Raw genomic sequence first — 17,310 nt, 5'->3', positions numbered from 1 at the left:
TGATCTATACTGGATGCCACTGCTTTTAACCTCTTGCCATGTTTTTCTCAATCTCCTATCACATGAATACCATCAGTTTTTGTTCTCCTTTGGCTTGGGAATGAATGAAGCAAATACTAGTCTTATAAAGAGATGTGGAATGTAATATACTTTGCATTTCTAGCAAAAATAATCTCTATGTATAGAAAACAGTGAGATGATTATCTATAAGGTAGAGGTCCACTGTACTGGTAATATTGCCCAAGTGCAAAAAAATCTGCAAAATTTCTGTTTCTAGTAACAAAACTGAGATGGAAAGAACTGCCATTGGCTTCCAGAAGACAATTTGCTATTTGGAAGCTAGAGACAGTCAATTATTATGGAATATTGTTAAGTTTCTTTTTCTTTATAGAAACTATTTAGACTGTGAGCCCTCTTCATATCAGCAAACTTTATACAGAGAACATGAAACTCCTTGGTTAAGTACAAGACTCTACCCCAATAGCTGTTAGGTTTTCTGCAGGCACTCAGTATCTGTAGATAATGTTCCTTCATGGTACCCAGTAGCATGTATGGAGTGGGGGATATATGCTATAGGCTTGGCAACAGTTTTGGAAAGATAAAGAGCTCATACCTGTTGGTGAGCTAAGTAATTTTGACATGACTTAAAGGGCCTATTTCCATCTCTAAATATTTCTGGAGTCTGTTCTGTCCTCAGTCAGCCCATGTATAGATAAGTGGGCCCTGTCCCAGTATGAAATTTGATGTGATTCATTCCTTCATTTGATGTGATTCATTCATTCACAGTTCACCTAGGACACATCAAATTTCAGCTCAAGCTTTTGACCTGGAGTCATATCCTGAGTTCCTATATTTTTGTAACACTCATGTTAGGAATGTGGTGACAAAAATTTGCCATTTGCAAAGTGAAGTTATCGTTTCCCTCAGCTGAAAAATCTCTCAATGACTCAACTCGTCAGCCAGGAGAATATGGCTAATTAATTCACAAGGTCAAAGAAGGTCTGACAGGTACAACTGCCTGCTTGCTGGTTCTGACAGAACTATCTGGCACTTCCTGGGGCATGAGCTGAGCAGTGCTTTCCAAGCTGTCTTTGACCCAGAACAAGTCCAAGCAGAGCAGAGGCAGCGGATCAGAGTGTGCTGACATCTGAGAGAGTTTGCCCTAAAAATGGCATGAGGGGTTCAGAATGCCTGGGCATGCGCATGGGAGTCACAGGTGAGCTGCAACCTTGCAGAGTATTTAACGGGGGGAGCTGTTTGGTGTTTTGGGAAGAGGTGCAGTTCCAACAAGAGATGCAAAAGAACGCAAAGAGATCCGGCCAAGCAAGAGGACAGAGTTAGATGATATGATATAGATTCAGTTCAGTATGTGTGTTTTCACAGACAGTTGCAAATCAAATGGCTGAAATTCAGTTCTTGTTAACTGGGAATTATCTCAGTGAGGGTGAAGCTCTGAGCTGGAGCCGGGTTGCAGCCCACAGGGAGGCTGCATCCTGTTTTGAGACCACCCATCTGGCTGGGTAAACACAGGAGTGGTGGCATCTTGCAGCTGCTCTGTGCTGCCTGTGTGTGTTTGCCTCTGAATTCCTGTCCCACCAAGAGAGGAGGCAGGAACAGCTGGTCCCAGCTGGTTCTTTACTGATCATTTGCAAGCACAGAGACACAAGTGACTGGTTTTGCTGTATTTAGTGAAGGGAAACGATGAGCCAGAAAGGAGTCCCTGTGGTGCACAAGTTGGCTCTTGGAGACCTGGAGAAGGCTCTTAATACCATCTGACATTTCTGATTCTGCGTGGGGAAACAGGAGCAGGCAAAATAGTGCTAGGCATATTGGTTTTGTGATGATGGTGACAGTACAGTGAGGATGGTGTGATGGGTATCCATGTGGAGGCACTCCTTCCACAGTTGCTGCAAGGCAGAAAAAGCCATTGTGGGCACCCTGGGTGAATGGAGCAGCAGTCTGTCCTCTCCGGGGAGGGGCAGGGAAACCTCAGGGTGCTTGCAGAGAGCTCAGCAAGACAGCAAGTGGCAAGAGAGCCTCTTGTTTCCACCCAGGGAGAATCCCAAACCCTCTCCTTCTGCTTTGCACTTGTTTATACCTGGTCAAAGCACAGGAAACTTACACCCCAGCCAGAGGATGGACCAGTGTGGAAGGAAGCAGATGTTCTTGACCAGAGAAGAGCATTGTGGTCACGTACCCACCTCCTTTGCTGTATTTCATCTTGTGGGTCTGTTGGGGAACAGAACAAAATGTTTGTTAATTTTAAGACTTCGGTAGGTATCTGCACCATGCAGAATTTGCTGTTTGATAAAAGAAGAGCTGCACATTTCTAGAGTAAAATGTTTGCACAAGGAAACGCACCAGTTTATTTATAATCCCTGAATCAAATGCGATTATTCTCAGTTATTCTTTCTTGAAGAGAGGACTGCTAATGTTCACCAGTTTTAGATTCAGTTAGTATTGTGAATTTAAATATGTAAGTGTGGGTACATAAGCTGCCTTAATGGCTTTTGTCCCAGAGGGATGGCTTTCTGCAGTCCCTGTGATACAGCACCCGCCTGCATATGGGTACACACACTTATTAAAGCCCAGGAGGGGGAGTCCTCTTCCAGCTGCCTCTCACATTCTGTAGTTGCTGGTTGGAATCTGCACAGCTTGAAAACCATGTTTTTCTCTTGTCTTAACCACACACATAAAGAGCAAATTTACATCTAAATCACACACACTGCCTAAATCCTTGGAATTACAAGCCTTATTAGTCCTTTCCTTTGCCTCTTCCAGCATTTTTTTGCTTTTTTCTGACACTGTTTCTTGCATCGATACTTTCTGTCTGCCATTCCTACTTTCTCACCAATTCTTGAAGCTTGGCATTAGGACAGCCTGCAGTGAGTGTCTGTTGTGAAAATCCCTTTGGGAACTTTGAAGAACTAATGGGCACTCAGGAGCCTTGTGCTGCCAATTTCTGGATACTGCTGGTTGGTAACTGCCTTCCATATGTCCAGGAAGCTCCAAGTATCTTTCAGGAGTTTCAACTCTTTCTTTCACTGCTGGATTCTGTAGTGCCTGCACAAAGCTACCTGCAGCATGCAAGCTTTGGGAGTAGAAACATAGAATAATTTAGACTGGAAAAGACCTCCAAGATCATTAAGTCCACCCAGAAACTTAACACTGCCTAGTCCACCCTAAACCATGTCCTTAAGTGACACTTCTACATGCCTGTTAAACTCCTCCAGGGATGGTGACTCCACCACTTACCTGGGCAGCCTGTTCCAGTGCCTGACAGCCCTTCCTGTGAAGAAGTTTTTCATAATCATAGGATGATACACTGGTTTGGGACCGTAAAGGTCACCTAGTCCAACCCCTCTGCCATGGGCAGGGTCACCTTCCACTAGACCAGGTTGCTCAAAGCCTCATCCAACCTGGCATTGAACACTTCCAGGGATGGGGCATCTACAGCTTCTCTGACCAGCCTGTTCCAGTGCCTCACCACCCTCACGGGGAAGAATTTCTTTATTACTTTTAAGCTAAATCTGCCTTCTTTCTGTTTAAAGCCTTTTCCTGTCACTACATACCCCTGTGAAAATCCCTCTCCAGCTTTCTCTTAGGTCCCCTTCAGGTTTGGGAAGGCTGCTAATATCCAGTCAAAGCCTTTCCTGGTGCAACTTGAGGCCATTTCCCCTTGTCCTATCACTTGCTACTTGGGAGAATAGACCAACACCCTCCGTGCTACAACCTCCTTTCAGGTAGTTGTAGACAGTGATAAGGTCTCCCCTCAGCCTCTTTTTCTCCAGGCTGAACAGCCCCAGTTCCCTCAGCTGCTCCTCATCAGACTTGTGCTCCAGACCCCTCACCAGCCTCATTGCCCTTCTCTGAACTCTCTCCAGCACCTCAATGTCTTTCTCCTAGTGAATAAGATCCTTGTAGCTCTTTAGCCTAATTGCTGACTTAAGCAGTTTGGTAGCCTCTGATCACCAACATATAGCCAGTTTGGTTTTTCTTCATTATTATGTGAATGAAATTTATGGAAAATTTATAGAAATTTTTAGACGCTGATTCAAGAGCTTCTGGATACTGTTCACTTAACCTCACTAGAAAGCAGATCAACTCTGACAATGCACAGACAGCTGCTTCAAGATACTACTTTCAGTTATTTGCATTCATTTTGTGCAAATTAATTTTCATACAGATATGTAAAAAGAAGAAAAGTTATTAATATGTTTAAATTCTAATTCCCATCATCATGGCTCCCCAAAACTTCATTTTCTGTCTTTCTTAAGTCATTCTTAAGTATTTTACAACAGGCATTAGGACATAGACATAAGTTGTTGAGAGTTTTTAATCTGCAAATTTGTTTTACAATGAGATGTATTCCATTTTAGAAGATGTTTATTTTTCATCAAATGAAAATAGAATTGTGCTGCAAGCTAAATTGTTTTCAGATGAAGTTTCTCCAAGTACTAGGTTAATGCATAGAAAAGTAACTATGTTCTAAGCCATCACATTAATATTTTTACTAAAATAAGAGGAATCAGCCACTGAAGTTACCAAGTGAATGAGAGTGGAAAGTTCAAATTACACTGAGTAATGTACTCCTAGAAAAGCATCTCATGCAGCTGTTAAGTGTTTGTTGTCCCTTTTTGACTTGAGTTTAATCCATGGGGGAAAAAAATAAAATATTCAGGCAGAAAGAAAATTGTGGTTGTAAAATGTAGGCAGATCCAGGCATCACTGTTTCCCATGACGTTTTTCTCCATGTACCTTCTGATGCCCAGAACATTTATCATTACATCCTTCCAGCATCAGTGGTGATGAGCAGCAGACATACTCAACAGCAGTATCTGATTAAGTGCATCAGTCAACACAGGTCCAATTTTAGCTTCATTTTTTATTAAGGTGGTGTGACTCCACTGATACTTCGTGTTTTTGACAGCAGGAATGTTACACAAAGCTTACAAAGTTGTAAGCTTTCTTTCCCTGTGCTTGTTTTTTTTGGGACTTGGGAGTTGTCAACACAGGGAAGTACGTGATAAAATAGCTGTAATAGTTTCCTGTGTGAACAGTGCTTCACACTTAAAAAGCATTAGTGTGATTTAGGGTAGCCTGTTTGAGAAATACTTGTAAAAAGAGCTGTTTTGGTTACCTGTTCTGTTTTAAATTCATCCTTTCTTCCTTGTTTTACAACAATTTTTCCATATAGCATATGAGCCCTTGTTTCTCACATCATCAGCATCCAGGCTTTGTTTTGTTAGGAATATTTGTAACCATGACTGTATGTATAAGAAGATACTATGTGTAAAAATTTCTAGTGTATTTGTGTTCACTGAGCTTTTCTAGATAGCTGCCTTATTTATTTCAGCAGAGAGAGTTAGAACAGGGGAAGGGATTCACTTACTGTATTTGAGTTTTGTAAACAACTAGTAAGTTCTTGCAGTAAATCAGATATTGGAGTTGCTCTCCTCCTTCTTGAGTGAAAGACGAGAATGTGTGGTGCCTAGAGCACTGTCCTGGGAAATCCCAGGTCCTTTGTTAGGTCTAGCCCAAAGTTGATGGGGTAATAATAGCTTTTTAGAAAACTGCATTGGTTTCTTCTGCCTCATTAGCCTTTTAATTCTTATTAGCCGAGTCACTCCTCAGCCTTTCCTTTATTTAGTCTATGGTTGAAGTTGAGTACGTTTTTTTTTGTGATAGGTTAATGTTATTAATGATCATTTTGTGTGTTTATTAATTTTCCCTTGTACAGTGACTCTTTCAACGGTTCTTGTTGACTTCTTGAAGAACTCATTGAAAAACTATAGTCTTTTTGTTAATACTTAAACTAAAGGTACATCTTAGAACAAAGTGATGGTTGTAGGGAAAATCGTAATATAGCATGTTCTGAACAGTGTGTTCGTACCTCATGTCCAGAGATGTAGCAATATGGCTGTAAGTAATATAGAAAGAGTTCTTACGCATAGAGAAAGGTGAGGATAGGAAGCGAAGATGTAAATCAGTACTACTATATTTTGCCTGACAGCCTTCAGTCATAGGCTGCATTCTCGTCTTTTAAGAATTTCTGGACATTTTCATGTTTCTTCAAAGCCCTGTTTATCTCCAAAGGTGTTGAAAGGTGGCTGTGTGCAGTTAGCACCTTGAGCTCCCCCCGTGTTGCACTGAATGCTGCGCTCTTCCTTGAGCAACATCTGCAGGGAACGAAGGTGGAAAAAAGCCTGTGATATGGAAACCTTTAAGTGAGGTGAATCATATCTGTTCTTTGAGGGAGTTTGTGTGGAAAAAAAAAAAAAGCAGAAATTAACAAAAAAAACATAGTCAAGCAGCATTCTGGGTGCAGAGTTGTTCAAAGTGAAGAACTTCATTGTTTTTATAGTGACACTATTAATATTATTTCTTAAATATTAGAAAGCTCGTTCTTCATAAGAACTGCCAAATTTTGATATAGTTCTTTTGTCACCTAATGAAAGTCCTGCAGCTTTTAACCTGTACTGGGCAAGTTTGTACAATACTGTTTTTTCATGTATAGTTGAGACTTACAGTTAAATCTTTCCTTGTAGCTGAGAGTAAAGGGTCTTGCATGTTGTTGAATTAGTCACATAGGATTAATATAGATAGTTTCAGGAACATTTTTATTTTCACACACACACAAAAAAGTGGATTTTGATTTTAAAAAAGAACCCTTTTGCTGAAATTCATCAGCCATTTCTAACTAGAAGTTGGTGGAATGTTGTCATCTGCACCATTTCTCCTGTGCCATTTCTCCTGTTTAGGCAGTGAAAAGGCAGGGTCTCATGAATGACTTATGGAACATTATGTGTGACTCATTAAGCTGATAAGGTTTTCTAATAAAAGCCTCACATTTGCAAAATTATCTCCCAGAACTGACAGGAACTTCTGAGTATTGCTGCTTGAATTTCATGCAGTTTGTTAGCTGAATCTCTTACCAAACTTCTTTTAATTTAGTCTCAGGGTATCTTTTCAGCACTACTTTCATTCCTTTTTCTTAAGGACTCCAGCACTATACCTGCCTGTGTCATATATCTTTCTCAAAAATACACGGAAACCCTCGGGGTTCAAGTACCCCCTTTCTCTCATCTACTACTTGTGAAGTGTTCTGTGCTCAGCAGCTATGATGGAACAGTATGGGGAGCAGGCTTTTTGCAGACAGCACTGCACGTTATGATGTTTCAGACCATCCATCACTTCATGGGTATTCCTGAACTGGTGGGTTGCTGGTCAAGACTTCCATTCCTGCTCATGCCTGGGATTTCTCACCAAATCTGAAATCACTCGCAACACTTATCTTGTTTTTACCTTAAATTAGCAAAGATTATTTTACTTCAGAATTAAAAGCTTAGCAAGAGACAATTATCATTTGGAGAGACATAAAAGCAGAAGTAGAACCATACTTCATAGTTGCCTGTATGTTAGTGTTGCTCCAAGATGTTCTCCCTCTGCTTCATCTAACCATAAAAGCTGACAGGAGACGTTGCACAGCAGGGATCTAGTCCTTAGGTGACACCTTTCCAAGCGAAATCCCTGCACTAGAGGAGATCAGTCACTGAGTTTTGTCAGCAGTCAGCAAGTTTTCTTGCTACTTGGCATTAATTTTCAGAACTGGAATCTGTTCATGAGATTTCATGCAGTACATATCCTCATGCTTAACCAGGACTCCAGCCTTTGCCCTGATGATCGTTCACTGTTGCAGTCTGTGTGGCTTTGGACTTTTTTACCTCTAGTGCTATCACTTGTCCAGACAATTCAAAAAATATCTTTGCTAAATGTGCATACAAAGCCTGACAGCTGGTGTGATATTTTATTTTGTCATAAAAAAAATCACTTAACCAGCAGCCTGGCCAGAATTTTTTATCCACATAGCTGTGGGAAAGGTTTTTCTCAGCATGAACTGCTTAAATATGTATATACTGAGAACTGCACTTCACAGAAAAAAAGAATGCTGAAAAACATGCAGATACACAAGAGACACTAATGAATGCAGCTCATAAATAGCCCCTCATAGAGGTGACTGTTGCAGTAACTGAACAAAGACTGAGGGAGGCAGGAGGAGTGAAGTGCAGAGTACTGGTTAGTGGGATAGAGGTTACAGTAGTGAGAGTCAAATTCACTCCTCTTAAAACAAAACCCTCCAAACACCAAACAAACAAACCCAAATAAACCACCCACTTGTTTTTCTTTGTCTTTACACACAAATTGTATTCTTCCTTGCAGACAAGGAGCTATTATTCCATGCAGCTCGTTTTTTGAGATTAAGATACAAAAATGTATGCCTTTCTTTGAGTGCCTTGGCTTGGTGGCAAGGCAACTTTCTTTATTAACTTAACTTTTTTTACTAGCTGACAAATCTACAGGACAGAGTTATTTGTGTGGGTGCACAGGATGACACTGACAAGTGATGTGGGTTGATAATCACAATGGAAATTGATATTCTTGGGCTCTTTATTGTGACAGTGTGTGGATAGTAAAAATGATAAGCTTACATGTTTATTGGGCTGTTATTACATTTGTATTGAACAAAGAACCATAAAATTGAACAAGTTGTACTTTCAGCATCTTTTGAAATGCAAATGCCGGTTCATGTAAAAAGAAATCTACTTACAACTATATTTATCTGTGTATTTTATTTATTTATTATATTCTAAGTCTATAAAATGATATGCTTACATATTTATTGGGCTTTCATTACATTTATTGAATTTTATAGTTCTTTGTCCGATACAAGTTGTACTTTCAGCATCTTTTGAAATGCAAATGCCAGTTCATGTAAAAAGAAATCTACTTACAACTATATTTTTCTATCTGTGTATTTTATTTATTTATTGTATTCTAAGTCTACAATATAGAATACATTACATTTTGCATATTATATTAATTCACCTTTGTACAGTGTCCTTCAAAAGGTGGTCCAGGGAGGTACAGTTTTCCATCTAGCTGAGTGAACCTGGCTGGGGTATGTTTGCAGATTTGTGTGCTTCCCGGTAGTTTGTAGCTGGTGCCGCCTGAAGTCCTGAACTGCTACCACAATGACGTGCTAACTGGTCACAGTGTGTGTGTCAACTAACGGAAATGCTGTGCTGCACACTTGTGCATCATAGCTCTGCTCTTAATATGTAAGGTGGCTGCTGTGCTTTTGGTTATTAATGTGGCATTTCAGTTTTATCCATAAAATGTTACCAGTACCAGCCTCTCTTTTCCTAGGCATCTTTCAGACTGATTTCAGAGAACCCGTTTGTAAAAATACATACGTTTTCTGTTGTGCATATACAGCAACCCAAGATGTCAATTACCTTTTTTTTTACTCTAGGAGATGTATTATGTGCATTCTAATTGGATATTAATGGCCCAAAGGTGCCACATTTTGTAGACATGCAAGACACCATGGTACATCCTGGCTGAACCTGGCTCTTCTTAAGGGCAATCAGTGTGCCCATGCCAGGGGCACAACATATCTCCTGAAGGCATGAACACAAGATTTGGGACCTAGCTGCCATGTCAGCCATTCTTCAAGGGACGAGTGTTCTGGGTAACTGTCCCTTAACACTTGGTAGTGCTGAGAGATGGAGGTAGTGCTGGATATCCATCCCCTACCACACAGTAGTGGCACTTATGCTGGACAGACTGTAGGCATTTTGAGGCAGGAGCTGTCATTCTGGTCTGGGAATTTGCCTCCTCTGGAATAAGAACATCCTCTTCTGTAAATGAGATACCAAAGGACTATTGCAGTATCTGTAATAGCAACAAGTGCTCCTGTTTCTTTCTAGGACTCAAGGAATCCCAGCACTGTAGAAGTGTTTCTCTGGCTTCTAGGCTGGAAAAATGCCACCATTTGCTGTCAAACTGGCATCTCTCACTTCTTCTTTCAGGCCTAGTGGTATTTACATTCCTGCTATTTCCCTGGTAACACAGTCAGCTGGCATTCAAAGCTAAAGTGATTGGAGAGCAATTAGCACCACTGAGCACAGTGCAAGGTTGCTAGCAACTCTACAGAGCAAATATGCCTTCTGGAAAGGATTTGGATGCACAGATCCCAAAACTGCAGTGGAAGCGCTAATCAGGTCTAGCCTGTCAGTCAGACAAGATGACAGCGGCTGAGGAGCCTGCAGCCGTCTGCTGCCTGGTATTTAGATGACACCTACTGGTGAAGCGTTCCTGCTCTTTGGGGATGCTTTCCATGCACAGAACAGACAGTTCATGGTGTGCCAAGGGACGGGGCTTAACGCGTCACCCTGCTGAAAGTAAGAGCTGCCTGTGGAGAAAGGTTATCCCTTATCTTAGACTATGAACTGGTGTCATTACAAAGTTTGAAGCCAAACTCCAGAAGAGAAATTGTTTGAAAATGGCATTCCCAATCCAATTTTTTTAGCTTGTTTCTGTCTTGCATCTCAATCCTTTGTGTTTGAGTAGCGTTAACTTCTGGATGCATGTTTAATTAGTCTGTGGGGGTATTCAGAACTTTTCTGGGCAGGGCCATCAACCTCCTGGTGTCACTTTGGAGTTGATCCTGCTTGGTCAGGTAGGTGGCAGCCAGAAATCCCTTCCAACCTGTGTTGTGATTCCTGATTGCTACTGCTCTGTCTGCAAGCTTTACAGCCATACGCTTCAAATCAAGGTTGGAAACATTTTGATTGCTTTTTACTCTTCCAGATACCCTCAGCTTTTTCGAAGAGCAGCAGCATCGGAGGGAGAAATGGGAACAAAATCATATGGCTGTCAGAAAGGTTTCTCGGCGCTCTGTCAGCAAAGAGAGATGGGTGGAGACACTTGTGGTTGCAGACAGTAAGATGGTTGAATATCATGGAAGTGACCATGTGGAATCATATATCCTCACTATAATGAATATGGTATGTACAGTATTTCCTTAATGTAGTTAGATGAATGAAGCAAATTTTAACTTTATTAACAGATCACCTTGAAGCAAGTCTGTAATATTGTGTACTAAAAGAAATGGAATATCATTCATATGTATTCATTAAAACTTGGTATTTTAAAGCATTTTTCCCTTTTATTTTGCATAGGCATTACTTTTCTCTGGATTCTAAGTGAGAGAAGTCTCATAGCTCTAAATGCTAGCATTAATTTTCTTTCCACTGAAATTCCCTGTCTCCCCTGTTTGCTTATGGGTGATTCCAGGTTGGTAACTACAGCAACAGAAGTTCTACAGTTTTAAGCTTATGGATTCTTTGCTGTATCTGTGGATGAGAAAGGCACACAGGAGCCCACTGGAAATTGTACTAACTTAGTACACAATATAGCAAGAGCTATAATATTGTGTTACTCTTCTGGTCACAAATCTAAGCAGCACGATAAGAGCTACTATGAAGAAAGTTGACTCTGTCCCGGTTAAAAGCAATACAGCTATTTTTCTGGATAAGTGTCCTGCTTCCAATACAAAGTCCACATAATTAAAAAAAAAAAAAAAGAAAAAAACAAAAGTTTAACTTCTGATGTTTTCCCGAGTGGCAAGTTTCAAAATGTAAGTTGACCTGCAAAAAGCAATATTGAGGCTGCTTACAGATATATCTTCTGTTATTATCTGTATCATAGTAGATATTGACCTTGGAGAGGCTATTGAGGATGTCTTCTATGTCTTTATCATGGTACATGTGAAATTAATCATGGTGTAATTCTAGCCATGGTAACTGATTCCTCCCTTGTGTTCACACATTATGTTCCTGACTGTGCCCGAGCAGCTTGACTAGCTACTGAGGCAGTGAGCCTCTCTAAACAGACACAAACCTGATTTGAGCATGTGAGGTGTTGTCCACACAGGGAAAGTATGTAGAATAAAACCCTGCCATGATCTGAATCAGGAACAAACAAGTCTTAATGTTTTCCCTGCAATCTCTACCTGAGATGATAGGGTTACCCACAATGATTCAATTTCCAGTCTAATACCTTGAAAAAGGCCCGTATCCAAATCTCGACCTTTGTATTCGAAACCACAATTTCCATTTTATTTTGGTAATTTCTCCTTTAACAATCTTCTCCAAAAGAGTTTTGAGCTAAACAAAATCCATTTAAACCATTTGCATTAATATTTCTTGTGATGTATGTCATAGCTCATAGATAGATTATGACTATCTTCTTTCCCTTTCCTCCTGCCTAATTCAACATTGTGGTGATGTTTATTGCATTTTATTTGGGTCAAATTTTTGCTGAGTTCAGTTCTTGCTTCTTTTTTTGTGTTAATGTGGATTTTTTTAACGGATTTGTTATCCTTACTTTTGTTCCTACCATCCACTTCTGTCCTGTGAAAACACAAGTATCCATCACTTAACTGATTTCTCTTTGCCTAGCATTGACTTCTTTTGCTTTGTTGTGGCAGAAGCTGATTCCTACCAAATAAAAACAGGATTATTTGATAAGCTGGTTCTTATGCGCCCTCAATGGACCTCTCCATCAGTGTTACATGACTCTAGATGTTACTTTCTTCTCTGCTAAGGTTTTTCAAGAACTCTGAAGTGGCTGAGATGACAATGAGGGAGACAGGCCCAAAATTGGTGCATTTGTCTATAGGGGAAATGGATGTATAATAAAATAATCTTGTGCCTGCTTTTGCTCTTTAGCTTAGTAACTTTTGCCAAATCCTGTATCATCACTCATTTGGCAGAGCTGCCTGTTGCACGAGTTCTAACATCTGCTGCATTTCAGTAAACACATAAATGACTTGAGGATTTAGGAACCACCCCCCCCTGCCTCCCACCCCAAGATGGACAGTGTGCTTTGAAGTAAATGTTGTGTTTTCTCCTAAAGTCCTGTTCTGCTATAGAGGAATCAGTTAATCTCATACCTCCTGGCTCTGGCACAGGTCACAGGGTTGTTCCATGATCCAAGCATTGGCAATGCAATTCACATTGTGCTGGTCCGGCTCATCCTCTTTGAGGAGGAGGAGGTAAGGTTTTTATTTTCCTTAAAATGTCACTTGTGAAACTTGGAAGTTCAATGCATTGAGGCATAATTATGGAGAGGAGGGTTTATTTGTTTAAAATAGTGTGTTAGTTTTGCTCTTCTATTAATCTTTGGCATTTCTGGTTTTTGAACAAATGTTGCCCCAGACAGCAAAGTATTTAGCTCATGATTTTAGGTATTTCTGCACAAAATCACCAAGGAAAATTTAATTAAAATGGGCAAATTAGGAATGGGTAAATGGAATCTCCCCAGTGTCAAAAAAAAAAAAAATAGGATGCCAAGGAAGACTAGATGAGAAACAGAAATTAATGTATGTGTCATTGCTCAGAATCTAATTAACTAGCATTACCTGAAGTGTATTATAAAGTCTAATGTTAGAGTATTTGCAGGACTCTGAAAAAGTAAATCTGTTGTGTAACTCCAACACAGGTTTTTCTTTTTAGATCTCTTTCAAAACTCAAAAATGAGGACTGAGTAGATGCTAATTGCTGTGAACTAGCTATATATTGGTAGTTTCTGATGTCTGTCATTCACAAATATGTTGCTACACGTTTAAATACATGCTGATTGTCATCATTTTATAGTTGTTCTTGAAACACACTGTACGGCGTAGCCTGCTCTGTCTGCAGGAACACATTAAGGGGATTTTCTCGTTTTTATGACCACAAGCCAGATGGTCCCAATGCTATTGAAAGCAGTGAACCAAGCCGTAGAGCTGGGTTATATCTTCTGAAATAATTATTAAGATAAAGTCTATCTTAATAGTCCTCAGTGTAAGAATATGCAGGCCAAAGACTGTAGTTCACATCTTAACAGGACAATTGGATCCTGAAGTCCATGGTGATCTCCAGTGAAGATTATTTCCTAAATTTTTTATGGCTATTTTGAAAATAAACCATGGATTCCTGTTCAGTTAAGCATGGCAGTGTTGGAAGCAGTGGTGTTGGGCAACTTTAAAAATTTGGTTTTAAGTTACCCAGAAGTTACTATCTGTTAACCATGTTATTTAGATGCTTTGTAAGAAGTTTAAAGTTAAGTAGATTAAGCTGAAACAAGATACAGTGAATGCCCAAGACCAGAAATGGGAAAAAATATTTTTGAATGAATGTATTTTACATATTTTTTTTTCAGAAGAAATTTAAGTAACTGCATGTATACCATATAATAAGATGAGGAAGAAAAATCTTGTCTCTCTTTGGAATTGAAAAATATTGTGAAAGAAATACACCCTTTGAAGCATAATTGTTCCTTTAGCATGAGATTGTTCACATACCGTTCAGTGACAAACTTGAGCATGAAGTCCCTTATTAATTAATCTTTACCTTCTCTTTAGAGGAAAACTGGCTTTCAAGAGAATGTAAAAAGTTTGTTTGAAGGTGTCAGTTCAGTGTTGGATTTTATGAAGCTCACTTTCCAAAAAATATGTACATTTCTGCATTTAACTTTTCCCTTAGCTAGCTGCACCATTACAAAAATGTGAACATTTAAACTTAATATTCAAGATGTTAGATAAGTACATGTAATTTGTCCTAATGATAGCTCTAGCTTTAAGCAAAAACATAACCAATTGCATTTCAAAGATTACCTGGCTTCACAGCTAACATCACTGACTTATTATTGCAATGCACTCTGGTCTTCACAGTAATATTTTCCTTCATTTCCCATTAGCAAGGCTTGAAGATAGTTCATCACGCTGATAAGACACTGGCCAGCTTCTGCAAATGGCAGAAGAGTGTCAATCCCAAGAGTGACGTTAACCCAACGCACCATGATGTGGCCGTCCTCCTAACCAGGTATGACAGCAGTTCAGCAGCTGTGACTGACTATTGCTTAGTTGCATTTTTTTTTATGATAGTGTCTTTTTATAGGCTTATATCATCCTTTATTTCATGCCACACAGAACATAGTGAAGTGGTCTGATGAAGACATGCTGTTTCTGAAACACAGGATTGATGCAAAAATAGCATAGTGTGAGCATGCCTGACACTCATACAAGTAGAGAATATGAGCTATATTATAAAAATTTGGCTAAAGTTAGAGCTCCTGTACCTTTTAACAGGATTGTTTTTCATTTGTTTTCAAAGTACATATAACACTTCATGTATGCATGCAGGTTTTTTTTATTAGAGATGCATCCTAGTCAGGAAATTGAGATCTGTATGTTCCGTGAGATTAGCAATTTGCAGAGCCCTTGTCATTTTCCCTGCTTGATCCTCTCTCATTTTGCGCTCAGTCACTTCTCTGTTCTCCTTTAAGGGAATGTACCAAAACAACATAATGCACAGATGAACAACTCCATAATGACAAATCCTAAAATAATATACAGGTACAGTTCAGAATGGAGGAGCATTTTGTGAATACAGTGATTTATTTTAAGCTTTAATGTGTATGGTTTTAAAATATTATCTACATATCTAAAGAGACACAAAACATTTTTATGTGTGAGAAGGGAGACACAGGAAACATGAAGGTGATGACTGAGGTTACACGGGGAGTTTGTGGCCGTGCATGAAACAGAATTTCTAAAGATTTGCAAGAATGGATCCAGTCTGCACACAACTGAGAGAAGAGGTTGGGTTTAAGGTGTGCAAAAAAAGTCAAAAGTTAAAGTCTATTACACAAAACAAAGCCACAATTCCCCCGTTCCCTAAAGTAGTGCAATAAACTAGAGAGTCAACAAGTCTTAAAATAAGAATGAGAAAAAGAAGTCTCACAATGATGTGTGGTTTACCTCTCCAAATAAACTAGCTTCAAACACTTCACTTGAATGAGGTTGAGGATTTGTTGGATAGCCACTAGGGCAGCCCTTCAACAGCTACAGGTGCATCATACTCGGCAGTGCTGCTGTGTAGGATCAGAACCTCTGTTCCTCTTAGTAAATCTGCCACATACTGTAGGAGAAGGCTCTCTTACAGTGGGATGTTCCTTGAGCAAAGAGCCTGGGATTCAGCTGTGCTGCCTTCACCTTGCTGACTGAACCGGGAGAAGAAAAAACACCCTGACCCTCACAGAGTATCTGTCTCATTTCCTCCTTTGCAGGTTATAGACTTTGGGATCACCATCAGGCATGTACTAGAAAACTTCGAATGTGCTATAACCAAAATGCTGTTAAAGGTGGAAGTTTTAAAACTTTTTCTTACGCAAGTTAACAATAAACATATGTATTTAGGCACTACAGCAATGTAAATATTGACTAGAAATTATAGCAGTATGATAGTAGCAGAACAAATGTATGTTGTTCTTGCGTATGTGTAAAAATGTTGGCATTATGCTTTGCTTAAAATGCAAATTAGCATTAGTACATTGTGAGATGGAGACTTACCACTCAGTGTGACAGTCTACTGTTGCTTTTAAGCTCTTTTAATGGCAAACCTTTTTTATGATTCTAGAAAGGACATTTGTGCTGGCATGAATCGTCCATGTGAAACCTTAGGTTTGTCTCACCTGTCAGGCATGTGTCAACCTCACAGAAGCTGTAACATCAATGAAGATTCTGGCCTTCCATTGGCTTTCACTATTGCTCATGAACTTGGACACAGGTACAGTTTAAAGTGAAGGGGGAAGGGAGAACTAGCTGAGTTCAATTTATTATTTGTACATTAATACTCAAACCACCAGACAAAAACAAAACAAGGAGTGAATTACTATCTCTGTTATTAAAATAAAAACTGTGCTTCTTTTTCCTAAGCAAAGGAATAAGAGATTCTTAAACCTCTGACCTTTTTTGTATATTTACATCTATTCAGTCTCCACCTTTTAACAGAGTCTGCTGGGGCAATGCATCAGGATGAAATAATTAAGCTGTATAGAAGCATCACTTAGTCATCCTAATTTTTCAAAGCATACAGTGAATTTGTGATTAGATGGTCTCCAAATGAATCCAAATAGTTTACATAAAACCTATCTTTTTCACTGTATCAGAATATTTCAATATTGCAGATTAGTCGGAAACCATTTTTAATTCAAGCAGTCAAACTTAATGGAAATATCAAATATTTATTCTCCCTTCTGACAAACAACTGAAGTCACTTTGAGGCATTTCTTAATAACTGGTATCTTCTATATAGTAATATTTCTCTTGTGGATACACTTAGGTCAAGTTAACTGAAGTTCCTGGGTGATTAGCCTTGGACATGGCTAAACTTTTTTTATGATTGGGTATTTTTGCTTGAAACTGGATTTCTCAGTATTTCCATTTTCGAAGGGTGTTTTGGCAGGTTAGTTGCTTTATTAAACTCACATGAGAAAAATCTGATTGTTGAACCTGTTTTGACACTGAGTTCTTTTCCCAAGGGTAGGGATTTATCTCACGGATACTCCATTTTGGCTATAATGCTTGCACTTTTCAACTGGGCCATATTGTTTGGCTAGGTGACACATTCACCGCTGTAT

At 39.4% G+C, this 17,310-nt stretch overlaps 1 protein-coding gene across 3 annotated transcripts in view; it reads left to right on the top strand.

Annotated features, from left to right (window-relative positions):
* The window catches only part of ADAMTS12 (ADAM metallopeptidase with thrombospondin type 1 motif 12), a 181,215-nt gene that overhangs the window by 79,362 nt on the left and 84,543 nt on the right, over window positions 1–17,310 (top strand). For all 3 annotated transcript variants that reach the window (XM_065047518.1, XM_065047519.1, XM_065047517.1), the window contains exons 4-7: window positions 10,654–10,850; window positions 12,818–12,901; window positions 14,587–14,711; window positions 16,308–16,457. In XM_065047518.1, the coding sequence (XP_064903590.1) occupies window positions 10,654–10,850; window positions 12,818–12,901; window positions 14,587–14,711; window positions 16,308–16,457 (556 nt within the window). The remainder of the gene's footprint in view (window positions 1–10,653; window positions 10,851–12,817; window positions 12,902–14,586; window positions 14,712–16,307; window positions 16,458–17,310) is intronic.

The sequence above is a fragment of the Columba livia genome, chromosome Z, assembly GCF_036013475.1.
Source record: "Columba livia isolate bColLiv1 breed racing homer chromosome Z, bColLiv1.pat.W.v2, whole genome shotgun sequence".
NCBI classification, from domain to species: Eukaryota; Metazoa; Chordata; class Aves; order Columbiformes; family Columbidae; genus Columba; species Columba livia.
This window is presented reverse-complemented; position numbering and strand designations above follow the sequence as displayed.